The sequence below is a fragment of the Geotrypetes seraphini genome, chromosome 2, assembly GCF_902459505.1.
Source record: "Geotrypetes seraphini chromosome 2, aGeoSer1.1, whole genome shotgun sequence".
NCBI lineage: Eukaryota > Metazoa > Chordata > Amphibia > Gymnophiona > Dermophiidae > Geotrypetes > Geotrypetes seraphini.
The window spans coordinates 46679085-46693064 of NC_047085.1; the positions used below are offsets into that span (position 1 = coordinate 46679085).

The window sequence follows — 13980 nt, forward strand, 5'->3', positions numbered from 1 at the left end:
TTTTGTCGATTCCTTTTAGCAATTTAAAAGTCTCTATCAGATCCCCTCTCAGTCTTCTCTTTTCAAGGGTGAATAATCCCAGTTTTCTGATTGTATATTATATGGGGGGGGTGAAATTACTTTGTTGCAGTAATATTTGAAAGTTTGCTGCGCTTATTATATAATTGTACATACATGTGATTCATTTATGGCTCGTTTGTAGTTTGAAAATCAATAAAGAATTTAATAAAAAAAAAAAAAAGGAAAAACCAAAGAAGATCCATGAATGCATGACTGTAGTTTATGGTGAGTCTGCCCCATCATCCTACAAAGTAAAATTTTGAAACAAGCTGTTTAAGCAGGTAGAAAGTCCACTGGCGATGACCCTCACACTGGATGACCTACAGTCCTGATCTGACTGCCTTGGATTATTTCCTGTTATGAGTATTGAAGAAATCTCTCCACGGAGAGCGGTTTTCAAGTAATGAAGATATCAAGGAAGCTGTGATGTCCTGGTTTGAAGGTCAAATGGAAGAATTCTTTTCAAAGGGGTTAAAAGTCATTCCAGGAAAAGTGGATGAAGTGTATGGAGGAAGCGTATCAAGTGACTATATTAAAAAATAAAACAAAATTTTGTGGAAAACTCTTTTTTGTCCTACTGAGGTAGATAAATTATTGAGCGACCCTCGTAGCCAAGACCAAGAAGGATCAGTTGGGAAAATAAAATCAAACATGCAAAGGAGCTTAAAAAGGAGCACATCCTGCTCCTTGAATTTGCTCCTCTGGTGCACCCCAGTTACAGCTGCAAATTGCAGAGACCACCAACTTTACAAGACTCCTGTCTCATTTCAACATCAGGACAGAAACAAACAGGAACAGATAGTGATGACTGGGAAAATGGACCAACAAAAGCACAACTGACTCGGGACAAATAAATACCAAAACAAAGCACTACAAAATGGCAGTACATTCACAAAAGTGACAGACACAACAGTGTTTATGGAGCTCCTGTGCATTTTCTCGCTGTTGGTGAGACAAAATTGGGAACAGACAGTGATGACTGATAAATCTATAAAACTAGGGCTGTGTTTATTAAAACTTTTTTAATTGTGATTAATTGCATGATTAAAATATTTTGTTTATCTTTCACTGCAGTCCCCTTGTGACTCTGGGCAAGTTGCTTGAACCTCTGTTGCCTGAGATACAAAATAAGTACCTGTATATAATATGTTAACCACTTTAATTTTAACCCCAGAAAGGCAGTATATCAAATTCTATCCCCTTCCCTTATATAAAGGACTGATGATCTCCCTCCTCCCTCCCATCCCCAGATCCACCATCTCTCCCTTCTTTTTTTCTTTGCTTTCTTCCCTTTCCTATTCCCTTGTCCATTATCTATCTCTTTCTCTTTCCTTCCTTATCCTTCACCTTGACACACACTTTGAGGTAAGCAGCACCGTGCTTGTCTCATGGCTGCTGAAACTCACCACCTCGGCTGTAGCTTCCACTGGTTCTATCTGCAGGTCTTCAGCTCACTACCCTACCTTCACCTGGGGTTCAGCATTTGTTCCCCCCCCTCTCAATATCCCTCACCAGTGTACTTTTAAGGTGGTCTTCTATTGGTTCCTGGAAGTGGCAGCATTGCACATATGCTGCCTGCAGCCTGGTCTGAAGCCTTCCCTCTGTCCCATCCTGCCTATTCAGAAACAGTAAGTGATGACATAGGAATAGGCCATATGCAGCATATGTGCAAAGCTGCCACTTTCAAGGACCAACAGACCACCTTTCAGGCAGGCACATGGGAGTTGGTGATGTTGAATTACAGATGAGGCTGGGGCTGGAAAGATGTTGGATTGCGGTGAGGACAGGGGTTGGGAGTGGAAGAGAGTAGAAGTGATGTTTGGAGGAGATAGGAGATGCTGCAGTATGATCATGATTACTGCATTAATTGCAGGGATAAGTGTGATTTAAAATGCAGCCCTATATAGAACAAAAGCACAACAGACACAGGGCTATGGGAAGAATAATAGTACTGATTGGGTTTTCAGACCTTGTGTTTGGAAGATTTACTTATAAGGGGTCCTAGGAAAATCTCTTTGGTTTACTTTTTTCCACTGTCTAAGTTCTAATCATACTGGATTTCCAAAGAAAGCTACCTGAATGGTTGACCCACACAACCAGTGTCCAAACGTGCCTCCAATTGTATATTTATTTACTTACAGTAACTTGTAAAAAGTTCATTTTCATAAAATATTTGTTAAAGAATAACATATCTTAGAAAGTAGTCTTATTCAATGTGAAAAGTTGCTAGACCGTTCTAGAATTTAATTCATACTCAAAAGTCCTTTTCATTCTATTACTGAACATAACATTTGTGTGCGTATCATTCTTTTAGCTTTGTTCGCCCTCCCTTGGTTATTTTTTCCGTTGATGGCTTCCGTGCTTCTTACATGAACAAAGGGAGTGATGTTATGCCCAACATTGAAAAGCTAAGTAAGTATAGCAGCTACAGTTCCAATCTCTAAGCATGGCTCTTCTGAAAATGTTTTTATTAAGATATTAGTTGCATAAAGCATTAAATAATATTGTGTGAAAGTACCACTTGATGGAAGGCTTCTTATATATCCACATTTTGCCCAATGCTTTTGTCTAATGGGCGAAGGACATAAAAAGACTTGAAACGGTCCAGAGGAAGGCAATGAAATTGGTAGGAGGTTTGCGCCAGAAGACGTATGAGGGGAGACTGGAAGCCTTGAATATGTATACCCTAGAGGAAAGGAGGGACAGGGGAGATATGATTCAGACGTTCAAATACTTGAAAGGTATTAACATAGAACAAAATCTATTTCAGAGAAAGGAAAATGGTAAAATCAGAGGACATAATTTGAGGTTGAGGGGTGATAGATTAAAGAGTAATGTTAGGAAATTCTTCTTTACGGAGAAGGTGGTTGATGCGTGGAATGCGCTCCCGAGGAAGGTGGTGGAGAAGAAAACGGTGACAGAGTTCAAACAAGCGTGGAATGAACACACAGGATCTCTAATCAGAAAACAATGGGTATGCATTGAAGGAACTAAGGCCAGTACTGGGCAGGCTTGCACGTCCTGTGTCCCATATATAGACATTCAGTTGAGGAGAAGCTAGCTGGGATGGTTAAGATGGGCTGGAGTGAGCTTTGATGTAGAATTCAGTAGATGGAACCTAAGCAACACAGCTGGGCAGGGCTCTGGGTTTCTGGCCCAGAAATATCAAAGAAAAAGGACCATTTAAACTAAATAATTAATTTGTGGAGCATGTATGGTTGAGCAGACTGGATGGACCACTCGGCTCTTTATCTGCCGTCATTTACTATGTTACTAGAGGCTCTTCCCCACATTGTCCCTTACAGTACCACACACAAATTATGTGGTACGTGTACTGATAGTTTTATGTTCTTACCCACTGTTAGAGTGGAGAGCTGAGGTGAGCCAGGGCTCAGATCTTGGAATATTGCTTTTATTTTGTTATTACGGTACAGATAAACCGAGAAAAAAATGGCCAGTAAGGCCTGAAGGCTCATGTCGTCTGCTCAGTCTCATTTCCTAATAACTAGTCACACTGTTCAGTTGAGATCCACTGCACTTATTCCATGCTTTCTTGAACTCTGCTATTTCTGCCTCCACTGCCTCCATGAAATGATATTACATGTTCCCACTATCCTTTCTGTGAAGAAATTTATTTTCTGATTTTTTTTTTGCTCTTAGCCTACCTGTACCTAACATAGGCCCCCTTTATCAAGCTGCTTTAGGGTTTTTGTTTTGTTTTTTTAAATCGCAAAATGCTGCGGTAAAAACTCAGACGCTCATAGAATTCCTATGAGCGTCAGAGCTTTTACCGCAGTGACTCGTGATAAAAATAACCCTAACCCAGCTTGATTAAAGGGGGCCATAGCCTCTTATTCTAGAACATTCTTTGCTCTGAAAAAAAAAGTTTGCTGCTTCTGTAGCACAATGATTTACTGGATTATATCTAGAACAGTGTATTGCAAACTGTGTGCCGCCTGAGATTCCAGGTGTGCCACGAGACGCCGGGGAGGAGGAGAGGCGCCGGTGAGAGGCACATCCGGTAGGCAGTCAGCTGGTGCCAGTGCCTCTCCTTCTCTCCGTGCCTCTTCCCTTTCAGCACCCTACACTGGCGGCTCAGGGCCTTTACGCATGTGCAGACGTTGGCGTGATGACATCACACATGCACATGATATCATCGCGCTGACATCCATGCTCTTGGGCCGATGCCCTTGTGTCATGGCCACCACATTCCCCACATTTACCCCCAGTTTCTAGCGCAGGGAGCTGCGCTGAATGGCCCGCACTGCTCCCAATGCTCACAGAGTTCCTATGAGCATTTGGAGCAGCGCAGGTCATTAAGCGCAGCTCTCGTAGAAGAGGTGGTTAGTTTGCCACAGCTTCACAAAGTTTGTGTGACACTAATCTAGAATCTTATTTTGCAGCTTATTCAGTAAAATAAGGCCAGGTTTTTGCAGGTTCTTAACAGTTTGTAGGTCATTAATATAACTGAGGAAAGTAATCAAAAGGTGAAAATTCAGGTAAACAGTATGAGGGGAATAGAAAATGTGGGGAATAGAAAATGAGAGAAAGATGAAACTTGTTGAGGGGAGAGGACAGATACAAATGCACATGAACTATGAAACCTTACAATTCCCATTTTGCGAAGATGGAAAAAAATGCAGAAATCTGTGTACTTTTATTTATCTCACTTGCCAGACACAGGATTTTGTTATATTTAGGGGAGAAGGTTGGTAGTATTTTATCCTACTGAGTTTGTGAGCAAAACGATAAATAGCTTGTGTGTCTACAGTAGAGAATTAAGAGATATTGGCATGTAATTGAGAAGAGCAGATTTATAAATTACCTCATAACAATATTTTCAACTTGTAAAGCAGAAAATGGCTACTATATGAGTCTATGACCATCTTAGGTGTAAGGCTTGATTCTGGCCTAACAATGAAGTTTCAAGTAACCAAGACCATACAAAGTATGTTTTGCAAAAATGCATTTGGTACATTGATTAAAACCAATGTTAGCGCCATATGATTTCCTTACTGTGGTCCAGGCTATGTTTTTGCCAAGACTCGATTACTGCAATGCCCTGTACCTTGGAATAACAAAAGCAAGATGTAGAGCGTTGCGGGCTGTACAAAATGCAGCAGCAAGATTGATAATGGGATTGTCTAAATATGATCATATTTCGCCACAGCTCCAAAAATGGCATTGGCTACCAGTCGCCTTCAGAGTACAGTATAAAGCACTAATGATTTGTCTTCAATTCTTGTATGGAAACATTCCAGAATTGTTTAAAGATAATAATACTTGGGCTATACACCAAAAAGATCATTGTGCTCGGAGAACTTAACTTTACTGAAGACGACTGTGAATCCAAGGCTTGGTGAGACTGGTAAAATGACTTTTTGTTGTGCAGGAGTTAAGATATGGAACTCCCTGGTGGGTCAGATATGAAATTGTTGTGAAAGGGGCATGTTTAGAAAATTACATAAGACGCAATTATTTGTAGATGCCTTTCTCTCTAGCCAATAATTTTCCTCTCTGGCAGAGTTGCTGAACTATTCATGATCTTTATTTAAAACTAGGGTATTATTTTGTAGTCATGATTTCTGAGAATTATTTGTATGTTTATTTTATCACTAGTTTTTTAGCATATTACATTAACGGGTGCTAGCAGCCCTTCTTCCTTACTTTTTTCTCCCCTCTGTCCAGCAACACCCTCCCCTTTCGCTGATCCCACTATCTAGCAGAAGGCCTTTTCCCTTATTTTTACCTCCCACCTGTTCAGCAGTAGCCCATCTCTATTGGTTTTACCTCCCCCCTGTCCAGCAGCACCCCTTCCCTGCTCCCCCTGTCCAACAGTAGCCATTATCCCTTCTTTTTACCTTATGTGGAGCTATCTCCCAATGCTCACACTCTCTCCCTGTCCTCCTACTCCAGGGTGCTCAATTTCCCTCGATTTCCGGTCCTTTGCTTCCTGTTTGTCTCCGTGGGCAGCATTTTTTTTTTTCCGTGTAACCCACTGAAACTGCTGCATGCGCCGCAAACAGCCAAACGTGCCACAAATAGAATACAAACCTCTGTTCAAGCTATATAAAATTGGCTGAATATTTCCTTAGAAAAGTCCACTCAATTATTCCTGAAGGTATTTCTAAGGTACTCTTCAATTCTCCCTTGTTATTCAATGAATACTTTAGACTATATTTTCACAATATTTGAACACATTTTATATAAGACCTCAGAACCACCACTCCTCCATCCCACCAAGGACTACGGGGAGATACAAGTGGTGAAAATCCTCACCGGTCTCCTTGGTTTAAATTTTGTGCATTTCTTAACTATTTATTATTACTTATCTTAGTAATGGTGAGATTTCGCTTCTCAATATGGACAGCCATGGAAACGCACATCACGGTGGCAGGGATCACGGCCTCTTAAGTGCGCATGCGTGCTTAGGGTTTTATTATATAGGATGTTTTTGTTTTTAAATTATGCATGTAAATTATGTAAACCATTTAGTTTTAAACGGTGTAGAAATTTTTTAAATAAATAAAAAATAGATACAAAGAACCTAAACAGTACAAGATTTATACATAGATGTTCCTGTTGGTTTAGTTGTGATGTATACCTACCTTTTTTGAAATATACCATTATATACAGTACACATAGCTTGAAGTAGCTATACATTAATGCAAGAGCATGTGTGCATTATCAGAGTCAGTTCTGGTAGTCTATTTTTATACAGATACAAGAGCATGTACTTAGGTTGCCTTTTATAAAAATTACCTCCCATGTTAAATAGGCCCGTATCTAGATTTCATTAACCAGAATCTCAAAAGGGGTAAGGGGTAGGGGAACCTACCAATTCATAGGTACATGAGAAGTTTAAAGAAAACCTGAGATGTTTAATAATATATTGCACTGTAAACCGCTCTCTTTGATTTCACCCCCTCCCCCAGAAGGGGGCTATTGTATATCAAGTTCATATTAAACATTAAACATCTTATCTCTGTAACTTATTTTTTCTTGAAACACAAAAGTTAGATTGATTAACTAACACAGGGGTGAGGAACGAAGGCCGCAATCCAGTTGGATTTTCAGGATTTCCCCAGTGAATATGCACGAGATCTGGAGGCAATGCATGCAAATAGACCTCGTCCATATTAATGGGGGAAATCCTGAAAACCCGACTGGATTGCGGCCTTTTTCCCCACCCCTGGACTAACACATTACAGTGCCTGAAATGCTTGCAGGTTACACATGAGACCTGATACCTGATATTAGTTTTTTGAGGACAGTTCAAACCTTCTACACACACATTCAGGGCTGTGGTGGGGTATATGTGGGTGGAGCAGTCGCACAAGGGATGCAAGGGTGCCAAAACTGCACCCCATCCGTTGCCTCCCCTGCTTGGCTGTGATGCAGTGGGCAGGAGTGCTAGAGCAACATTTCTCAACTCGGTCCTGGAGTACCCCTTTGCAAGTCAGGTTTTCAGGCTTTCCACAATGAATATGCATAAACTTGATTTGCAAACACTGCCTCCATTATATGCAAATTTCTTTCATGCATATTAATTGTGGAAAACCTGACTGGCAAGGGGGTACTCCAGGACCGAGTTGAGAAACACTCTGCTAAGGAATGTTGCACAAGGGGTGTTTCTGGTTCGGGACATTCCTGCATACAATCCAGTTTTCCAAGCTGATATGAGACTTCAGATCAACCCATTAATTTGACAGCTAATGAATTAGGCACTTCTGTTTCTGGTTTTTTTTTTTTTTTTAATAATTCTTTATTGATTTTCCAAACTTCAATAGTGCAATACACAAATATATAAGATATAATAAGTCAATAAAAGCACATTCAACTTACAAATATACATAACCAACCATTTTCTCCCACCCACCCAATGATTATTCAATACCACCCAGAGACATACATTTTCCCAATAACCTTACCCTATTCAAATTAATAATATCTTCCCATCCTCCACCCACCCACCCAAAGTGTGCATAATCAAAGATCGAAATTAGCTTCCCCCCTCCCCCCTTCCCTGGATGTGTACTAAAATAAAGAAAAATTGATTCATAATCAAAGACCTACTATAATGAAGTAATGTAAGATGTCAGTGGACCCCGGACCAATTTAAATAAATTACTGTGCCCCAAACTATCGGCATTCATTCTTTCATACCTATAGCTTGCGTTTCTTAAGTATAGATCATTATGACTTTTGTGTCTGTATTGTTTTTATGATCATTAAGTCAATTGCACTCTTTTTGTTCTTTCAGGATCATGTGGTACACATTCTCCTTATATGAGACCAGTTTATCCAAGCAAAACCTTCCCAAATTTGTATACTCTGTCTACTGTGAGTATTTTAATTTTGTAGGCTAGCCGATGTTTCATGTTACACAGAATGAGACCTTCCTATAGGAGCCTAGCGCCGTGGTGTCATTCAATTTTAAGCTATTTCATTAAATTTCTAGTTGTTGCATTAAGAAATATTCGCCCTTCAGCCAAGTCAGTTGCTGCTTCCAACCAGCTTTTTGCTCATTTTTTTCTCTCTCGCATATTTGTGTCTTTGGAGTGCTATATCAAGTAAACAACAGACGACTGAACCAGTTGGTTAACTGATTTTTTTTTGCTTCTTTCTCCTCTACTTGTATTTCTCAACTTCTATCATCTCTCTAGCTTTTTGGCTCCTCCTCTATATTATTCTCTCGCACCAAATTGACTGTTCATTGTGTTTTCACTGTGGCTTATGTTTGGATAGAATGGGTTTTTAAAAAAAAATTTATTTAAAGATTTTTTTTCAAACATTTCTACAATACAGAAGGTAGTATAAAGAAATAAAGCAAAAAACAAAGGAAATAAGGTGATACCTTTTTTTATTGGACTAACTCAATGCATTTTATGATGAACATAAGAATAGCCTTACTGGGGTCAGACCAATGGTCCATCAAGCCCAGTAGCCCGTTCTCACGGTGGCCAATCCAGGTTACTAGTACCTGGACAAAACCCAAGGTGTAGCAATATGCCATGCTATTGATATAGGGCAGGCAGTGGCTTCCCCCATGTCTTTCTCAATAACAGACTATGGATTTTTTTCCTCCAGGAACTTGTCCAAACCTTTCTTAAAACCATATCCTCTGGTAATGCATTCCAAAGCTTAACTATTCTTTGAGTGAAAAACAAGTTCCTCCTATTGATTTTAAAAGTATTTCCCTGTAACTTCATTGAGTGACTCCTAGGCTTTGTAATTTTTGACGGAGTTAAAAATCGATCCACTTGTACCCGTTCTACTCCACTCAGGATTTTGTAGACTTCAGTGGTATCTTCCTTCAGCCGTCTCTTCCTATGAGCTTCGCGGTTCTTACCACTGCGACTGTCACTAAAAATGTTAGCGTGGCTTTGTAAAGGAGGGCCTATATAAGGAAAACATGAAAGCATTTCAGGGATAGGAAGAGGGAGGGGTGGATAGGTGGGCAGGATATAGAAAGGTGGCAGAGCAGTTTTAAATGTCTTTATGGTGGGAAAGAAAGCCCATCATAAAGAAAAGCTCATTGAGTTAGTCCAATAAAAAAAGGTATCACCTTTTTTTCCTTTTTTTTTTTTTTTTTGTTTTATTTCTTTATACTACCTTGGAAAGTGGACTAAATCGACCACCACACCATTTCACACAATACATAAATAGGTTTTCCACACCAATAGTCATCAAACGAAACGTACATTCCTTATACTCAGTCAACTTGATTACTGCAATATTGCTGGTATTTGGCAGTTTCTCAGATAATTATTCAGCGACTACGTATAATTCAAAACGCAGCAGTTAGATTGATTTTGGGGTTGAAGAAATACCACCATATGACACCTTTCTTTCAGGAATTACATTGGTTGCCAGTGGAGGCGCAGGTGATGCTTAAGTTTGGTTGATTTTGCTACAAGGTTTTGTTTGGTCTTACGCCTAAATATTTAACCGATTTCTTCTCCTTTGCAACTAATAAACACAGGAGAAGTTTACATTTGAATTTTGTCTTTCCGCCCGTAAAAGGTTGTAAACTTAAAAAGAAAAATCACCAACATCTTTTGTCGTACCAGGCGGCTTTATAGGGCAAAGATTTGGAACATTTGTTCATGTCCTCCAATTCTTATTTGGAATTTAGGAGGCATTTAAAAACATACTTATTTTCCAAATATTTGGGTAACTAATGTTTCAAACTAATTGTACATCCTACTTTATGTAAACCGCATAGCACTTCACGGCCCTGCGGTATATGTTGATTGTTATGTGGGCTTGTACTGTAGGTATTTTTGAGGTATCCCACCTTTTACAAAACTGCGGAAGCGGTTTTTAGCGCAGGCCGGCACGCTAATGCTCTGCGCTGCTCCCGACGCTCATAGGAACGGAGCCAGCGCAAAGCATTCAGTGCACCGGCCTGCGCTAAAAAACACTTTTGCGGCTTTGTAAAAGGTGGGGGAGGGGGGTTAATGAGATGTACGTTTCCTTTGATGGTATATAACTAACAGACAAAAAATTCACTACCCTGTGAACTGTCACTGCATACAGAAAATTAATCAAACGAGCCTCAGACACACTGACTGAATATACAATTTCAAGTCGGGTACTTTTAGTCAATAAGTTCAGTTTCTTTTGATGACCATTGGTGTGGAAATATTTTTTATAGTAATTGTCTCTTTGTTTTCCCTTTTCTTTTCTGCCATAAGGACTAATGCAACACGAAACTTGGAATTTGAGAGAGGTGATAACAAGAGTACAAAGCCCTTTGTGGGTAGAAAAATGACTGTACAAATGTAGACCAGCAATGGATAAAAAGCCATTATCCGGGGAACTAAACAGGGCTTAAAAAGACTGTAAAGGGATAGAGGGAGAGGGGAACATGGTTGCTTGCCCTGAATGCAAAAACGCTATTCTTAGGGTTCTGAATTAAGGGCTCAGCATGAAATATTAGCCTTGACTTATAATATAAATGTGATATCAACAAATATAGCAGAATGGAAGATCATTGAACAGAGAACAAAATGCATACTGTGAAAAGATTTGCTCCTTTTATGTACGGTTTTGACTAAGATAAATGCATTATTGAAGCGATAAGTCAAGGGCTAAATCGCTTGTCTCTTGAAAAACATCTTACTCGACAACCTCGCTGTACATTTTGTTGCAAAATGATGAATTGTGTCCTTCTGAATATTTAACTGATCCATTTTCCTCTGCACAAAGGGACTTTATCCAGAGTCGCATGGAATCATTGGCAATTCAATGCATGACCCTGTGTTTGATGCCAATTTCAGCCTTCGAGGACGAGAAAAATTCCAACACAGGTGGTGGGGAGGTCAACCAGTAAGTTTTTTTTTCGGTTTTTTGGGTTTTTCATTTTGCAACTTAGTTAGCAAGAATAAGGGGGTGGTTCTATGACTAGATGCCCCCTGTTAGGCTCCCTGATGCTGTGTAGGGACATCTATTCTGTAACAGCATAAAATACTTATATAAACCTGTATTGGTCAGCCTAAAGGTTCAGTGGGCTCCAGGGCCGGTGCTAGATATGATGGGGCCCAGGGCAGATGCTAGGGATGGGGCCCCCAAAACTTGCTTGCAGGTTATCCCTCTTTCAACTTCAGGCTGGTTTAGGGCTCGGGACAGTTGCACTTTTTGTCCACCCCTAGCGCTGACCCTGGTGGACTTATCTCAGGGCAATGGCATGTGAAAATTGGTGTGCAACATGTCCGCTTGCATAATTGTAAGTTACGTGTGTACAAGGGAGACTTGCCCATATGAATATCCATATGCAGTTATGTGCTAATACATCTACGCACCACCCTTTAGAATACCACATAGTGTACTTATATGTGGTTCATAGACAAGTCGGCGAAAGACAAAGGCGCGCGCCGACAACTGAGCGCAAGACGGAGGCGCGCGCCAAAGAAAATTACAGTTTTTAGGGGCTCTGACGGGGGGTTTTGTTGGGAAGCCCCCCAGTTTACTTAATAGAGATCGCGCCGGCGTTGTGGGGGGTTGTAACCCTCCACATTTTACTGTAAACTTAACTTTTTCCCTAAAAACAGGGAAAAAGTGAAGTTTTCAGTAAAATGTCGGGGGTTACAACCCCCCATGCCCCCCCACAACGCCCCCACAACGCAGCACAATCTCTGTTAAGTAAAGTGGGGGGGGGTTCCCCCCGCCCCCCCGTCGGAGCCGTAAAAACAGTAATTTTGTGCGGCGCGCGCCTCCACGCTGCGCTCAATTGTCTGCACGCGCCTTTATCCCAGCGTGCTTTTGACCTGACACCCTTATATGCACAGTTATAGAATTGCCCTTTCACTGTTTATCTGTGGAAATCTGTGTTATTATCATATAATGTAACGCCGTTGTTTTTTTACCTGTAAGAACTAAATACCGTGTTTCCCTGAAAATAAGCCCTATCCCAAAAATAAACCCTAGCATGATTTTTAAAGATGCTCTTAATATAAGCCCTATCCCGAAATAAGCCGTAGTTAAGATCGAACCCGAAGCCCCCCTGTATGGTCCTGATACTCCCCGACTCCATCCCTGACACTAGTGCTGCCCGATTTGCTGAAAAAATTGGACTCATTGATTCGGTGACCCCCCCCCCCCCCCCACTGCAGTAAGACCTGATATACCTCTGCTCCAAAGCCTCCTAAAGCAGTGACGGTGGCAGATGGAAGGTGGAGTCAGTGGGGTTTTGCTGCACAGGGGGATGGGAGGAAGGGTTGAAAGATGCTACAGAGGGAAGACCCAGCTCTGGCAGGGAAGACCGCGAAGCAGCGCGCTCAGAGCGCTGCCACATTTTTGGAGGCCTTGGAGCGGAAGTATGTCGGTCTCACGGTGGGGAGGGTTAGAGGGATTCTGCTGCACAGGGAGATGGGAGGGAGGGATAGAAAGATGCTGCGCAAGGGGATAGATGAGAGGGGAGGAAAGATGCTGTACATGGGGGGGAGGGAGAAAGGAAACAGGAAGAATTGGGGTGGAGGAGCAAAAATTCATATAAGACAGTCTTATTTTCGGGGGAACATGGTAAAGAAAAAAAAATGGATTTGTGCAGATTCATTCTGAAGAATGCTCTATTTACTGTTGATTATGCACACATCAGCAGAATATTAAACCTTTTTAGGCACTAGTACAGCAGTGTGTAAGGCACACATGCTAGAATCATGGGCCTAGGGACAGTCAGGTGTGGGAATGTTTGAGACTTGTGTTAACAGCCTAAGGGAAGATGGACATTTCAGGAATCATTCCACAGTCCCATGTATTGAGTGACTCAACAATGCACTTGCTTCGTTATCCAGAACACCATGACTACAATGTTTCAGTTAGATGGAAGTAGAAGGTCATGTATCCCTGACACGGGTCTCGTGGTACCATATTCTTGGTCGGGGAAAGTGAAGCCCATAGAGATTTAAAGGGCTTTGGGGCTGTTGCTGCGTGGCTTTGTAAAAGAGGTCGTTAAGAGTTAAGTACTTTTTTTTTAAGCATACATATGGGTCTCATTTCAACTATCAGTGCTGATTAACCAATTAAAAAAATTAAGTTAGGCTCCTAGATTGGCTAGGCATGCCTGTCTAGGTGCCTAACTATGGGTGTCTTTTATAGAATCAGGGCCTTTATGTGTAGTTCACTGCAGTGCCCTCTAGGCTGGCCCATTATTCTACTGGGATGTCTGTGTGACTTTCGCCGATTTATAAGATTAATTCAAATTCTTATTTGCATTTTAGGAAATTATTGAAAGCATATCTAGGTGTCATATTTTTCAAAAATTGAGGATTTGTATTTTGCTGTGAATTACTAAAGTCCTCTTTATTTTGTTAACTGCACTGATCTGCAAGGTATTGCGATATATAAATATGTCATGTTATGTACACTTCTCCCTCCGTATTTGCGGTGGATGCGAGCGGACCATAGCCGCAAATA

At 40.9% G+C, this 13980-nt stretch overlaps 1 protein-coding gene across 13 annotated transcripts in view; it reads left to right on the plus strand.

Moving 5' to 3' along the window:
• ENPP2 (ectonucleotide pyrophosphatase/phosphodiesterase 2) overlaps nucleotides 1-13980 on the plus strand; it is a 278862-nt gene that overhangs the window by 74812 nt on the left and 190070 nt on the right. For all 13 annotated transcript variants that reach the window (XM_033933197.1, XM_033933192.1, XM_033933194.1 and 10 more), the window contains 3 exons: nucleotides 2375-2472; nucleotides 8324-8403; nucleotides 11275-11394. In XM_033933197.1, the coding sequence (XP_033789088.1) occupies nucleotides 2375-2472; nucleotides 8324-8403; nucleotides 11275-11394 (298 nt within the window). The remainder of the gene's footprint in view (nucleotides 1-2374; nucleotides 2473-8323; nucleotides 8404-11274; nucleotides 11395-13980) is intronic.